We start from the raw sequence: 15,403 nt of genomic DNA on the forward strand, positions 1-15,403 counted from the left end.
TCGTAGCGAAGATATGAACTCGCCGCTCAGGGAGTCGATCGCTACGCTATGTCAAACGCACATACGATCGACTCTCGAGCACCAATATAAAAGCCATTGACCATCATTTGGCTAGAAGATCTAAGAAAAATAAACAAAAACCATTGAGTTAATCTCCGAGAGGCCTAAGTCGGGAATCCTCCGATCCAGGCCTGTGTGCAGGAACGTGACCACTCCCAAGCCAACTCAAATCCTCGGTGGAGACACGTTCTACCCGACTTTTGATCCAGCCCAACCTCAGGACCAACCCGATCAATCGAGAGACACACTCCATAGCGTTGATATGATCTTATAAATAACTAATATTTGTACAATATAATGATATAATCTTATAAATAATTAATATTCTTAGTCATATTTTTCAAAGCCGTTAATAGATTGCATTAAAATAGTTTAGGTGTATTTACTTAACTATCCAGAAGTAAAATATTTTGTGCTTAGTTTCCAGAATGGCCATATTTTCTTACTGTAGGAGCACAAACATCAACGTTGTCGACTGATCATATCATATACTACAATACAAAAATTATTATTTTTTATTTCTGGGGGTCGACAAGTAGAATATATATTTTAATGCTGTCCGTCCGATCAGAATCATCTGATGGGTGACGTGTCCATATTTGCTCTGCCAAGCTTGGCAAGTGATGCAAATAATTTAAAGTTCCGTGAATAATGGGCCTTTGGCAGTATCGTTAGTCCTTAGCCTAATCGTAGGACCAGATTTGATAGCACAGTTATGGGCCAAGCCCAACTATACGTCATGAATACGAAAGCCATCAAACAATCGTCCGGTGTCGCATATGCTTTCCGTAGTGGCCCGCGCAAGCAAGAGGCTGCAAGGCGAAAAGGAAAGGGAGATGATCGGGTCTGTGGAAGCTCTTGGTATGGGGCTCGGTTGGAAAACCCTACCGCCCCGCCATGTTTGTCTTACATGGAGTGAGGTCTTTTCCAATGCCTCCAATGCCGATGGTTTCCAGGCACCCCTCTCTGAGTCTTTTGAGGATTGGTGTGACATGCGATGGTGAAGAAGGCGCCGGGAGGAGGGAGAGGAAGCGCAGGGATTCCTACAAGCTGTGGGGATGGGGGCATCGCCGTGCCCATACCAGCTCTGGCTGAGAGATGCAGGTTGATGGTGCTTGCCGATCCCTCCCATGCCTATGGTTTTTAGTAGCTCGTTCCTCTCCCTTGCCCCTCTTGTAATGCTCTTACGTTATGGATGCGGCTTACAGTAAGAACAGGTGTTCTTATTTCAGCCGCCTCCTCCACCAACCATTCTGTCCGCTGCCGGAGAGCTCCGACAAACAACCCAGCCGTTTCAGAACATCCCCCCTCTGCATCTTTTGTCGTCGGCTGCAACAGAATGGCACCGCTCCACGCATCCGTCGCCCTCCTCCCTTTACACCTCCTCCCCCGGTGGTGCCGTGTTATCCCTCCATGGTTTGGCTCCTCATGAAACCTCCACCAGCTGCAAAATACCATCTCCACCAACCATTCTTTCCGCAGCCTGAAAGCTCCGACAAAGCACCCAGCCGTTTCAGAAGGGCAACTCCTTGTTTCCTTGCCACATTCTACCGTTTTGACCTAGTGGGGTTCGCCTTATCTTGATCCATCCCCGGCCAATTTAGTCGCTCCCCAAAACCAACCCCCACTCCCCCTCCTCTCCCTCCATTCGATGCTCCCATCCGAGCGCTCCGTCGCTTTCTTCGCCTTGCTCCTGCTAGGGTTACTCGTCTCCGGCGTGTTGACGCCCGTGGTGCTTGATCCGTCGGCGGAGAGCGAATCTTGGGGGACCGCAGCTGCCGCCGCTGCTTCTGCTTCCCCTCTTCCTTCTCCTCCTACTCCTTGGCTTTCAATTCCTGCTCCGCCTACTAGCGAGATCTTCCAGGAAGAAAAATGGACCGACCGGCCATTGTCGGGGGATTTGGTACCGGTCGAGGAGTCTCCTCCTTTTGTCCCGGATCCCAAATCGGCGTTGCTATTGAGTTCGGCTGAAAGGTAAGCACTTGGATTTTGGATTGGTTCAAGTAAGAGCAGGGTTTTCTGCTATCGCTCGTATGTTTTTGATTGGTTGTGTTTGTTAAAGATCTAACTTTTTAACGTTCAAGACACGAATTTGAAGATAGTTGTCGTGAAATTTGACTCTCTCCTTTCGAAATTCGACATTACTTGCAGCTTAGTAGAGGCTAGCTGCTGTAACAATGACAATTTGCTAGCTGTGATAGGCGTTCTTTTAAGCATGTCGACTTGTGCGAATATGTGTTTCAAAGTAGCAGCAGCTTGATTATGGTAATTCCTGAAATTCTCATGTGGCTCGATGAAACATTTTGCACCCACTAAGAACCATTGGCTTTCTGATATTTTCTATATTAGCTTATGGAAACAGTTGTTAGATGAATGCATAGGTATACCTTCAAGTGGGTGAAACTAATACTAGGTGTTTTCAAGTTTTGTTAGTGCAAGTAATTTTGGATCTATGAGCAAGCTTATGAATGCGAATCAGCCAGTAAGTGTTCCTTAGGAATTGTCACAAATTCCGTTATGGACCATGACCAGATAGTGGAGAGACTAAACGATGAACATATTTCTTTAGTTGGATCACGAGGCTTGCCTACTTCCCCAAATGGATCTCCACTGGGAAATTGCATTTTTGATAGGCCAAAATTTCCTACAGCATATTCTAGTTTTGTAAACTCAAGACAGAGACCCAGAGGTCCAATCAGCTGGCTTTATCACGAACAAGAGAGTTCTAATACATCATGGAACTCATTGGATGATTCAAATACTTATTCAATCGACGGACATTCTCATGTTCAGCAAGGCCGTGGCTTGTCAACACAATCTATTTATGGTCATAGTTGGCTATTTATTCTCTCTGTGCCTATATTTGCATTTTGCTATTTTGGGTTGAGAAAGCTGTTCAAGAATGATAAAAAATATAATGATTTGAAGGAAAAGCAATCTGTCGTTCCTAAGAAGAGAAAATCTCGGAAGTCTGGAAAGTTGAAAAATGCTACCATCAGTGTTAGTCATGACAGACATACTTTATCCATGAAAGAGAATGCTGAAACCAATGGGCATAATCAAATTCAGCTCAATGGAAGTTATTCATTTATACCTGATGGTGATAGTGATGGGCGTTGGGTTGGAAGACTTTTTGTTACAAATATTGAAATCGGTCACGGGAGCAATGGTACAGTCGTCTTTGAAGGATTTTATGGTGGTCGTCCAGTTGCTGTAAAACGGCTTCTTCGTGCACATCATGATGTTGCCTTTAAAGAGATTCAGAATCTTACTGCATCTGATCGACACCCAAATATTGTTCGGTGGTATGGAGTAGAACAAGATTTGGATTTTTTGTATATCTCACTGGAGCGTTGTATTTGCAGCCTAAGTGACTTAATATGCATATGCTCAGATTCTTCTTCACATTCAGTATCTGTGGAAAATCAAACTTTAAATTCTGTGGTCGAAGATAAAGTTCAATTAAGCTTGGTGAAAGGTATCAGAAAGGATGTTAACTTGTGGAGATCAAATGGGTTTCCTTCAAGCCAACTCTTAAAGATAATGAGGTGCGACTTTGTCCTTTCCATCGTATGTCTCTTCACTGTAGATTTTGTGTTGCTCTGTTACTTCTTTGTCTCCTTGTATATATATTTGAGTCAATATTTTTTTATAAACAGCTTATAGGTCATCTTTTATCTTGTTGGCATTGGGTGTTTATTGAACGGTGAAGAATTTTCCATTTAATAGCCATTGTTTCCTTAAGAATAGAAGACAATGACAATTTGAGTCTCATTTGATTGAATTTAGCAATTTGGTTTTTTCTTAGAAGTAGCTTCTTGATTGCAATATTATTTTCTTTCACAAAAGAAAACTTCAAAATACATCAGAACCAGCTCTGCTCTGTACAACAGATGATGGCAAAGTTGGGAAGAAGTTATATGCATATTCATTAGTAACACAGTTTCTTAAGCACAAGAAAACTTTGTACAACAGAGGATGACATATGTTTCTATACAAAATCAAGAGTGACATGGTTTCTTAAACAGAATAAAAACCTAAAGTTTATAGCCTCTTCCATCCTTTTATTTGAGTATATTCATCTTAAATTCTTGAGATCAATTTGCTGTGTGTGTGTAACTTGGTTCAAGTAATTTCTTTGTGTGGTTTTCTTATGTAGATATTTGTAGTTATATTATCGCTTTGTTGAACCAAACAATTAGAAAGTGTGCTTCTTGCTTCAGAATGTGTTGCGAGTTTAGGTACCGCAATATGTATGCTGAACATATTACTTGGTTTCCAATACTTTTCCATTTTGTGTGATCATCATCATTTTTTTCAGATGGAGCATTTTTCACTTCAGCTTCAACTGTATGAAAAAGAACTTGAATTGGATATACTTGTTGGGTTTGTTTACTTTTACCTCTTTTTATTTGCTTGGATCTCAAATAAAATATTGTTCATCATCCCATTATTCTCTTTACTTCGTATACTAAATTTAATGCTCGTGTCATACTGATCCACTTGTTAATGCTGATTAACTTGTTGAGGGTGTTTCATATGTTGTGTGCTTTGTGAATTGAGTCTCATATATAAAGCAGTAGTTGAAAGGGTATTTGTTCTTTATGCTGAACAAATGAAACTCTTTGTTCCTCAAGGATTTGTTCTTTAGGCTGAACAAATGAGGCTGCAGGAAACTCTTGGACCTGTTCCTCGAGGATTTGATATGTCCTTTGCAAGTCGATTCCCAAAGCTCCTAATTGAAGTCTACAAAGTGGTTTACCGATTCTGTAAGGAAGAGGATTCCCTTAGCAAGTATTTCCAAAGCAGCCGCCTTTTGTAGATTCAAAATGCTTGTTTTGTACTTCTCGGATGCAATAACTAAACCCTAGTATATTATCCTAAAAAGGTTGTATCTACTATGTTTATAATCCAAATCCTTCTTAATTCATTGCAAATTGTGATTCACATTTGGAATTGAGAGGTTCAGAAACCTCTGTTCAGTGATCTTCCTGCACTTTAGTGCATTTTTGTTGTTTGGATCTCATGTTGGTTGAGTGCTAGTATTCAATGAAAAGCTGAAATGTTGTGTGCCATGAAATATTCATTACAATCAACAGTGCTACCAAATAACAGGACATGCGGTAACCTAATTGAAAGCGGGTGAAGTGGATATTGGATATTGGATTTTCCATTCTAACATATTAATAAGAAAAATATAATTAAATTAAAAATTTATATAATAAGATGAACATGACGATTGTGATAGGATCGACGATGACAGAGGGATCAAAAAGCACAGAGAGACTGAGAGATTGAGCTATTATTAAAGACGGAAGATGGACGATACAAAGACAATAAGGATATAATAAGAACAAATCGATAACCCGCTAGTTAGATCCAAATCAAACTTTGACTTGATTAGATTGAAAGTCAATTATTTAAATCATTTAATAATGATTACTTAGTATTTATTATTATCCAAATTATATGAATTACTGGTTTAATATAATTACTTGATTATCAAATAATTAAATTTATTTGAGTAAACAAATGTTAATGAAATCATTACTTATGGTACAATAATATTTACTATGACTAAATCTGAATTATTAAACAAAAATAAACATGGTTTCACTTATTTACCCTTGTAAATTTGCAAACCTATATAGAGGTGGGACTGATGATGTTTAGGTGGTTGGTCAAATCCTTCTCGCATCGGGTCAAATGTTATCGGATTTATACTCAGCAATGATCCGATTCGGTTCGATTCGGACAGGATCAGCTTAATATAAAACAGGGCATAGAATTGTACCCACAACAAAATCAACGGTCACAGGCTCGTGAGATCGTTTCATTTGATCCGAGTTGGACTCGGGCGACGGCTAGATGGTGTTGGATGGATGAAGTCCGATAAGATCAATTCTGACGCATACGCATGTCATCGAGTCCACCCGTCATCATCTCCACCGAACAACTTGGCATGCGGGTGGCTCCGGAACCGTCTGGAAAACGAACACCTCTCGATATCGTTATGTCCGGTGGCAGCGGACGCAAAAATTTCTCCCGCACACAGTAAACGTCATGCCGTCCGCCACCGGAATTGCAGCTCGCGAAGTTTCCTGAACCTGAGGCGAAGCATCTCCATGCTCCCTCTTCATGTCTATCCGCACTCCATATATTTTGCGCCCTCTCTCTATATATGTACCTCGATGAAACAATCTCAGGCGTTGGAGAAGCCGGCGAGCGTCTAATTGAGGTTTGGGGTGGCCATGGGAACGGAGCATCAGCCGCAGAAGAAGAAGCATAAAGCCCGACCGGTGTCCTACTACACCGTGCTTGGCGTTGGCCGGGACGCCTCCGTCGCAGAGATCCGCAGCGCCTATCGGAAGCTTGCCATGGTATGTTGATGCTTCTCTGGCGTACGCTCCTGTGCATCCATGATAACTTGGTTGGAGATTCTTAATGGACACGATGGATGTGTAGAAGTGGCATCCCGATAGGAGAGGGAGAGAGCCGTGGACGGTGGAGGAAGCCAAGCGCAGGTTCCAGCAAATCCACGAAGCTTACCAAGGTGATGAATCGCACATACTTCCTCCTAACATATTAAGCTACACACATGCACCGACGAGACGCAGGAGCTTGAAGTTCTTAGCTTTCTTGATCTTCTTTTCTCCTTGGCAACAGTGTTGTCGGATGAGAAGAGGAGGAGATTGTACGACTCTGGACTTTACGATCCACTTCAAGACGACGAGGAAGAAGTCGAGGTAAGTAGTGATGGCAAACCGCGCCGCTGAATTGCCATGATTATAGGCACTAGAACGAAAAAAAATGCTAATTTTGAGTTTGGTTTCGAACCTCGAAGGGCTTCCATGATTTTGTTCGGGAAATGGTGTCGCTAATGGCCAGGGTGAGGAGAGAGGTAACACTCATTCTGATCTCTCGTTGTTCGTTTCCTTCGACTCGTTTCTGTTTCTACTCGATTAGCAACAGATCCAAGCTCGAGTCTGGAACTAACATGGCTTAATCATATTAGGAGAAGCAGTACAGCATGGAGGAGCTGCAGCAAATGCTACCGGAGATGGCACAGGATTTTGGCTCACCTTCTTGGCCTTGTTGGTCTGCTGATAGAGGATCCTCGCGAGCTTCGAAGTGGTTTGCAGACGACATGGGAAGGGAGGCCAGAAGAAAAACTCGGCTGCATTACCCTGGCATGGAGCTATTTGGAAGCATGAGTCGCTGAGACTGTAGTCCTCTTCAGAAGTCCCGAGGCTCTTTTGGTTGCAGAACATGAGCTCGTCAATGCACAGAATAAAGCATGGGCTCGTTGTCTCCCTGTGCAGTGGTTGATGAGACGAGCGGCTGGTCAAATCTCGCCGTTCTTAGCAGTAGAAATCCTTTTTAGGCTTTTCTTTTCGTGTTTAGGATTACAAGGTTGTTCTCCATATGTCAATGCCAGTTCTATCAATCTTCTTCGTTTTTGCTGGTCTATCATTCTTTAACGCTTCAGCTGCTGCTGCTTGCTACCACAACGCATTCCAGAAAACAGAGCTCCCACCGCAGTCATGTCAAACGTTTGTCCCAGCTGCAGACAAATCAACAACAAGAGAAGAAACCACAAACACATTGCCAGATTCCACCAAACCTTTTGTGTTTACTCTCAGTGAAGAAGACAACACAGAAAGAAACCAAGCTACATCCTTGCCGCAGGGCTTTACAACTCAAAGGTGCCACCTCCTCAGCAAAAGAGAGAACTCTCCGCATCCCTCTAATCTATCATTAGTTGCACTAACACTAGCAAGTCATCTGAGTTAAACTAAAACATCAACTTTCCTCTTCTTTTTGGGCTTTTTGTTAGACAATAATCTATCATTAGATACGCTAACACTAGCAATTAGCGTTTACATAAACATCTTCTTTTCCTCCTTTGTCTTTTTTGTGTTCTCAGTCTCATTTCTTCCATCACTGCACTAAATGACAACGAGAAAAGCTAGAAAAGTGCCGACGAGTACTACAACTAGTTCTCATCAAAAAGGCAGTAGTACTATTACTAAGAGTGAACGAGGAGGCCAGAGGAGGAGAGGGACAGCAATAGACGAGCAGCCTCCTCCACTTCTTTACCAGCTTCCACTGCCGCCTTCTCCTCGCTCTGGCTTCTCCTCTGCCTCCGGTGCTGTAAAAGCAGCAGCTTTAGCGTCCTCTCCTGCTTATCTCTCTGCCGTCTCTTCAGCTCCTCTGTGCTCAACACCTTCATTGCAGGGGCAGGAACGTTCCCAACCTGGCTATTGGAAGCAGAAGATGAAGTGGGAGTCGGTGGTGCAAGGCCCTTTCTCCTCTTCCTGTATTTGATCCCACATGCATTGCAGAGAGACTGCCAAGAAACAGAGCCAATTAACCATCAGAAACAGAGAAAAATCCATTTAAACTAAAAGAAAAGGCAATTAAATCTCTCCAGATAAACAATACAGAGGGGAAGAATAGCAGATTCAAACCGTAAAAGAGTTTGATGAGTCCCACAAATCAGTAACAAGCATTTGCTATACAAGACCACCATCCACTATAACTTCCTCCACTCCAAGCAAAACTAAGCTCTCAAAACGCAAAACCGAAGGTGGAAAGGAAACAGAGTTGGCAACAGGGGAACCGATGGATTAACAGAGGAATGAAACGCAACCTTGGGGCCTCCAGGCCCGCTCCTCCACAGCGGTGTCTCTGACGTCCGGCAATCCGCGCAGACCCTCGGGGGGGTATGAACCACAGCATCCGCCGCCTTCACTACCGCCACCTTCACCCGCCTCCGGGTGTACCGCTTCACCGTCACTCTGCGATCGCAAAAACCGTCCATCGCAGCTCGGCGGCCGTGACGGGATCCCCACTTCCGAGGCGCGGCGGTTCGGATCGCCGTCGACATCATTGCGCGAGGACTTCTTTTGTCGCTCCCACAGCGGCCGAAATATACGTAAGCGAAGAGGGCGAGGGTTTTTATACGCACGGGTTTTATCCTTTTTTGTTTTGCATATATACCCTTAACACATCCATATTTACATATATATTCCACTACATATATAATTTAGAAATAGCATATTTATCCATTATAAATTCCCAAACAATCGCCATTATCTAATTTCATTTCCAAAAGAAAAGTGCATGATGAAACGCATAAAATTTCTGAGACGATGGTTGAGCCGACAAATTCGAAGATCGTGGGGGGACAAATTCTGACAGTCGTACACAAAACAGAATATACACAAAAAGACAAAACACGTAAGCATAGATCGATTTTTTTTTGTTTTTTGAAATATTCGATCAATTTTAATCAAATTCGAATAATTGAGAAAGGAAAAAAGGTAATCATGTGGGACCCTCAACGCCTCAACAGCAAGGGACTCCGTCACGCCACGTCAGCTCAAATTAGTTGGGCTTCGTGGTGTCTCAAGGAAGACGGAGGTCGAAATCGGTTACAAAACCGTTCGAGCGACCCTGCTCTCCTTCGCACCGAACACAGCACTCCGCAATCCCGTCCTCCCCCTCCATATATGCGACTCCGTTCTCTCTCTCTCCTCGTTTGGCGAAGGTAGGACTTCTTTTGCTTCTTCCACTATCGATTTTAATTCTATTACATGATCGGTAGATGTTTCTTCTCGTCTCTGTCTTCGATGATCTTTGGCAACCTTCGAGCGGATTTTTGGTGATCTTCTCAAAGTTTTGTGGCAAATATGCTTCCCGGCGATGATCGGGTCTTGTTGGTTCGGGTTTCCCTCTTATGCGTTGTGCAGTAATGTTGTTGACGTCACTTCGGTTTGTCTCCATTCAACAGACCATGTCAGACACAGGACGATGCAGCGAGCGCCAGTTTCTCCCACCGATGGCGACCGCCGCGGCTGTTCGATCGCATCAGACGGATCGATCGCCCCTCTCTCTCCCGTGTCTCATACCGGTGTTCAATCGCGTCACCCAATGAGGCCAGCCCGGCGATCGCGACTCCTCCCCCAGCCTCCTGCTCCATCTCCATCCCTCATCCTCTGTTTCATTCGACGAGGTCGAGTCCGCCTCCATGCCACCATGATCCGTCTCTACCTTTCCCGCTTCACCCTCCTGTGCCAGGCGATAGCCGCCCGACAGCATCTCGGTCCGGTCCAGCGGGTACCTGAAGCTGGACTCCGTTCGGTTTCGAACCGCAACAAGCGGTTTCCCGTCTTTAGCCCCGTCATGGTCGGTTCAGTGAGTATACCATTCCTCGTCTGGCTAAATTTTATTGTCTATTGCATTTGTACAATATAATGATATGATCTTACAAATAATTAATATTCTTAGTCTTTTTTTCAAAGCCGTTAATAAATTACATTAAAATAGTTTAGGTGCATTAACTTAACTATCCAGAAGATTTACCTGTTTAGGTTTTGTGCATTAGTTTACAGAATGGCCATATTTTATTGCTGTAGGAGCACCAATATCAACGTTGTCGACTGATCATATCATACATATTTTAATGCTGTCCGTCCGATCTGAATCATTTGATGGTTCACGTGTCCATATTTGCTCTGCCAAGTTTGGCGAGTTACGCAAATAATTGAAAGTTACGTGAATAATGGGCCTTTGGCAGTATCATTAGGCCTTAGCCTAATCGTACGTCCTGATTTGATAGCATAGTTATGGGCCAAGCCCAACTATACGTCACGAATACGAAAGCCATTAAACAAACGTACGGTGTGCATATGCTTTACTTTGAGGACAAAGCATCAGAAACCACGTGTCCACCTGCACATCACCCAAATCCATCTCGTAAAGTGCAGTGGCATCCGAAAACCAGGGGCGTCATGGGTGGTCTTCCAAAACCAGGCGTCGCTTCGAAGGAGTCCGCTACCTTCTTATATTTGTTCGCCGGTGCAGCCGTAGTGGCCAGCGCAAGCAATAGGCTGCAAGGCGACAAGGAACGGGAGATGATCGTGTCTCTGGAAGCTCTTGGTATGGGGCTGGGTTGGAAAACCCTACCGCCCCGCCATGTTTGTCTTACATGGAGTGAGGTCTTTTCCAATGCCTCCCATGCCAATGGTTTCCAGGCACCCCTCCCTTTCCCCCTCTGAGTCTTTTGAGGATTGGTGTGACATGTTATGGTAAAGAAGGCGCCGGGAGGAGGGAGAGGAAGCACAGGGATTCCTACAAGCTGTGGGGATGGGGGCATCGGCAAGCCCATACCTGCTCTGGCTGAGAGATGCAGGTTGATGGTGCTTGCCGATCCCTCCCATGCCGATGGTTTTTAGGAGCTCCTTTCTCTCCCTTGCCCCTCTTGTAATGCTCTTACGTTACGGATGCGGCTTACAGTAAGAACAGCTGTTCTTATTTCTCTTAGCTTTTCTTCTTTCATATTTTGATTGTGTGTAGTAGTTTGTTGGTGGCTGCTCTGTTTCCGAACACAAGCAGGTTCTTGGCAGGTGGCTGTTTCTATCTATTGGTGTTGGAGTATAAGTTGGGGAGGTACTTTGGTACTCGTTGCTGCCACATAAAATCTTAAGATGCCTGTAATTGATGCATCTTCTATGATGTGCCTGTCTCACAAGACTTAAGGATACAAAGCCTAAGTGATTCATTGTAAGACTGATAATTTTTTGAGGCCATGAATGATTGCTGTATGAGTTTATTTCAGGGATAGTGCAGGCAAACATAGGCGGGAAACGTGCGTGCTGTAGTTGCACAAAGACGAGTTACCAAGGATGAACTGATCACACCATTGTCTCAATAGAAAGAAACAAAATCTCGGATGTCACGAGTGGGAGTTCACTTTGATGTGGATGTGTGCATAAACACATAAGAATTTTTTTGGACCCTCTTCATTTTCTGGTCAAATGGACATTCTCTTTCTCTTCGTAGGCTTGACATGGAAATCTAGAGGGCAATCGCTATCTGATGTTTTGGTATTGACCTCATACATGTATTCTGGCATCACCTTATATTGTGGTGTAAATGAGTTTGAGTGTCCTACCAAACATCCACCTTGGCACGTATCATATAAATCAAATAATCTATGCCGAGTGCGTTCGTCATCTCCAACTTAAAGCCGCTCTATCACAGTCAAACTTGCCCAGAAAAAACTCGATTGAGATCTTGTGGCCAGACGCTAATACATCTCTGGTGCTGCCAATTTTCCCGGAATAGGTAGCAGGTGATATGATATTTAACCATACACACACTGGGATAGCTGAAACATCATTGGTCTGCTTCAAAAAAGGAGAGATCTTTACAGAGGCATCCTCCTTTGAAGCACAGAATGCACCAAGTGTATTCCAAGTGGCAGTCATCGAATCAAACTCTTATGGTTTGAGGCACTGCTGCTCTGTTTCAATTATAAGAATGTCAAGGTGACCAAAACTTGTTCCTGATCTCTGATCAGTCAAGCTTCTCGAATCAAAACTCAGCTTATGTTAATAAAATGAGTCCAATTACACAGAGCGACTCAACTTGTAATTGGATCTCATAATTTACTATCAGTTCCTCGTTAATAGATCGTGTGGCAGTCTCTGTTCCTTGAAAAGAAATGGAGCTAATAAGTTAATGTTAATCATCTCTTGTGTTTTATACATTATTTGTGATGTTCTGTGGCATATGATAAAAGTTGCAATTTTGTGCCTTATTCAACGTACAAGATATTGTCATAGCTACTACATACATACATATACAAAAGAGAGAGAGAGAGAGAGAGAGAGAGAGAGAGAGAGAGAGAGAGAGAGAGAGATATGCTACTTGTCATCAAAATAATGAAAGAGAGAGAGAAAGACAACTTGGACATGCCTTGTGATGAAAGAATGAAACCAGGTGCATGTGGAAATAAACACTTTCTTTATTGAGGCATCTAGCTAATCTCTTCACGTGCATAACAAAAACAAAAAATCTAATCAATTACTTCCATGATCTTTCTTATGTTCTTGCATGTTGGAACAGAGCTAAGCTGGCACACAAGTAGAGAGAGATGTTACTTCACTCGAGCCACATGAGGGAGTCCCTTCACCAAACCCTGTGATGAATCATTTAAGCTTGGAGTCATCAAAATGATGTTTCCATGGCAAGCGATAAAGAAACATGATTTGGTGGAACATTAACAGCTCTGTTTCTAGAAGCAATTTTATTAGCAATTTCCGATCTTGTGCACAGGCCATGGAGGAATATATACAGGTAAACTAGCCATGGTTAGAGACAACCAGCACCAATAAACTAAGCAAGAGAGCAAGGGGATGGAGAGACCTTCCTTCACCATGTTGCTGCTGCTGCTTCTGCTAATTTTAGCTGCTTCTGTTCATGGGATCCCAGCAAGCCATGCTAATGGAGGTGAGCTCTGTCTTCAACCACGGTTGCCCTTTTTTCTGGTTGAAACTTGCCCCTGCTTTCTCCTTGTTCCCTGTGTCTTCTTCCTATTTGCAGATGAAAGAACAAGGGTTTTAGGTGGAAGAGTCGGAGACCCACCTCCTTCTCCTTTGGCCAGTCCTTCAAGGCGTTACTTCCCACCCCATGCAGAATCGCCATGCTAATGTGTTGCTCAGTATATGTCTCTGTTCATGTGCTCCTACTGAAGTGCTATGTGAGGTGTTGTGGACTTATTATTATGAGGAAGATGAAGGCTGTCAACTTGTGGGATGCAGGATTTAGTTTACAACTTTACATATACCTTTCATTAGCAAGATGATCAAGATTTGAAATCATGAAATCCATAATTATTATGTGAACATCTTTGATCATATGACAATGTTCCTCAATATTAGAATCTCATGCATAGAAATATCTCATACATCATGTAGAACCTAAAGTTATTTGGGTGTGTATGGGATAAATAGATACAGGAAGAGACAGATAAAGTTCCTCAGAAGGATTACAGATCATAACCTCTGCATTCTCAACTTTGTTAGTAATCTCATTTCAAAGACTGATTAGTTGTTGTAGTGGTAAACAAAGAAGATGATAAGGTTAGTGGGAGGGAGTTTTTCCTTGACTAAGGCTGGTGCTATGTACTTTGAATCCATCTGCTAGTGTTTGTCAGAGTCCACTGAGCTCCCACAGAGCAGACGTAGTCACACAAGCACACACCGACAGGGATGAGACGTCTTCCCCTGTTGCGAGGTCAAGGTACGGTCATCTCAACTGTACCCTCTACTTTAAAGCAACATAAAGGAAGACATCAATGCGACTGCCAAATCTCTGTCTCATCCGTTGAATATTCCCCGTCACCAAACATTAATGACACTGCAAATTGTCGTTCGCAGTAAACGAAGCCATGACACTAACAAAATCCTCTAGCAAGTAGTCTCATCTTCTTCATCATCAAGAGGGAAAAGGAAGTGCACACTAAGAGACATCGAGAGAGAGAGAGAACAGAGAAGCGAAGGTAGATGGATATGTCGGACCAGGAAACTTGATTCCCCGCAGTGCAACGTGACTCCCCCGTGAGATCCGCTTGGAGAGGGCGCCTGCAAAGATCTTTGGACTGCTTTGTTTGTTCTTGGCGGGCTTCCTCTGCTCATGTGGCGTCGAGGTAACTCAGCACGAAGAGGGAGGATCGCCTCTTGCCGCTGCATCTGTGTCCACCTCCTCCAGCATCGCCGGACTTTGGCCAGAACACCTTCGCCTCCATGAAGGGAAGAAGAAGAGTCTGGCAGCTGAAGTAAGACAACCAAGCAAAAGCTCAAGTTGACAAGCAACCTTAGAAGAGGAGGAGGTCAGAAAGAATAAAGGGAGTTAGGCAAGAGACCATGTAAAGAATATATACATATATATAGTGTGAGAGAGAGAGAGAGAGAGTTTAAAGGAGTCTGGGATTAGGGGGTGGGGAGGATGTTTGTGGGAAATGCAAACCGCACTTGCACGGATTTCAAAGAAGAAGAAACTACAGATCCTACAAGAGTTAGTGTGGATGACAACTGATCCTTGAGATTTGTACGTCTTGCTCGATTAGGTGCTTAGAAAAGAAGTAATGATTCAGCATCCACCTCCTTCTAACATCAATATTATACGTATCCATGCAAACATGGCATAGGATTCACGCTACATGACAGTGTGGGTCGCTTGAGGTCAGGCACAGAGCATGGGAGGACCCAATTGGGAAGGACGAGTCCCCTGCTGAGTGACAAAAAGTTAGGACTAGTGGCCAAAATAGGAGATTCTCTCCTTCGTTGGGACGGCTTTTTGGCTCACTAAAACCCCATCCATCCGTCCTCTACCGAGTTCTTAATCCGACATCCTCTCTCGACCAAATCCACGCTAGCTTTGGTGGCCTCCATTCTTAATCCCAAGCACGGCATCCGCTCCTTTTGATGAGCCTTCACGTCATCGGCACGCATCAATCACATCAACATAAATGTTTCATAGTTATTTGTCGATA

The 15,403-nt window shown here is 43.5% G+C and overlaps 2 protein-coding genes and 1 long non-coding RNA gene across 11 annotated transcripts; all 3 read left to right on the forward strand.

Moving 5' to 3' along the window:
• Positions 1-859: 859 nt before the first annotated feature.
• Positions 860-5,016, forward strand: LOC103979940 (serine/threonine-protein kinase/endoribonuclease IRE1a). 8 transcript variants are annotated; one of them, XM_065143519.1, is made up of 4 exons: positions 860-2,034; positions 2,212-2,325; positions 2,485-3,608; positions 4,382-5,016. In XM_065143519.1, the coding sequence occupies exons 3-4, from the start codon at positions 2,578-2,580 to the stop codon at positions 4,533-4,535; spliced, it is 1,185 nt and encodes a 394-aa protein (XP_064999591.1). In that variant the 5' UTR covers positions 860-2,034; positions 2,212-2,325; positions 2,485-2,577; the 3' UTR covers positions 4,536-5,016. The 8 variants fall into 8 exon arrangements, with proteins under 8 accessions (XP_064999591.1, XP_064999582.1, XP_064999573.1 ...); XM_065143510.1 differs by having other exon boundaries at positions 860-2,325; XM_065143501.1 differs by having other exon boundaries at positions 2,212-3,608.
• A 1,099-nt stretch (positions 5,017-6,115) lies between these two features.
• On the forward strand, positions 6,116-7,518 carry LOC135633712 (uncharacterized). 2 transcript variants are annotated; one of them, XM_065143555.1, is made up of 5 exons: positions 6,116-6,440; positions 6,526-6,613; positions 6,727-6,806; positions 6,905-6,961; positions 7,085-7,518. In XM_065143555.1, the coding sequence occupies exons 1-5, from the start codon at positions 6,312-6,314 to the stop codon at positions 7,280-7,282; spliced, it is 552 nt and encodes a 183-aa protein (XP_064999627.1). In that variant the 5' UTR covers positions 6,116-6,311; the 3' UTR covers positions 7,283-7,518. The 2 variants fall into 2 exon arrangements, with proteins under 2 accessions (XP_064999627.1, XP_064999621.1); XM_065143549.1 differs by having other exon boundaries at positions 6,118-6,440; positions 7,076-7,518.
• A 2,106-nt stretch (positions 7,519-9,624) lies between these two features.
• On the forward strand, positions 9,625-13,925 carry LOC135633717 (uncharacterized). The gene is made up of 2 exons (XR_010495101.1): positions 9,625-13,359; positions 13,453-13,925. It is a non-coding gene; the product is annotated as an uncharacterized LOC135633717 (long non-coding RNA).
• Positions 13,926-15,403: the final 1,478 nt, after the last annotated feature.

The sequence above is a fragment of the Musa acuminata genome, chromosome BXJ1-3, assembly GCF_036884655.1.
Source record: "Musa acuminata AAA Group cultivar baxijiao chromosome BXJ1-3, Cavendish_Baxijiao_AAA, whole genome shotgun sequence".
NCBI lineage: Eukaryota > Viridiplantae > Streptophyta > Magnoliopsida > Zingiberales > Musaceae > Musa > Musa acuminata.

Bases quoted from the DNA above. Each gene is read 5' to 3' on its own strand.
- LOC103979940 (XM_065143510.1), top strand. From the start codon at position 2,578: ATGGACCATGACCAGATAGTGGAGAGACTAAACGATGAACATATTTCT. The intron at 3,609-4,381 runs GTGCGACTTTGT...CATTTTTTTCAG, and splicing joins CAACTCTTAAAGATAATGAG to ATGGAGCATTTTTCACTTCA.
- LOC135633712 (XM_065143549.1), top strand. From the start codon at position 6,312: ATGGGAACGGAGCATCAGCCGCAGAAGAAGAAGCATAAAGCCCGACCG. The intron at 6,807-6,904 runs GTAAGTAGTGAT...CGAACCTCGAAG, and splicing joins ACGACGAGGAAGAAGTCGAG to GGCTTCCATGATTTTGTTCG. The intron at 6,962-7,075 runs GTAACACTCATT...TAATCATATTAG, and splicing joins TGGCCAGGGTGAGGAGAGAG to GAGAAGCAGTACAGCATGGA.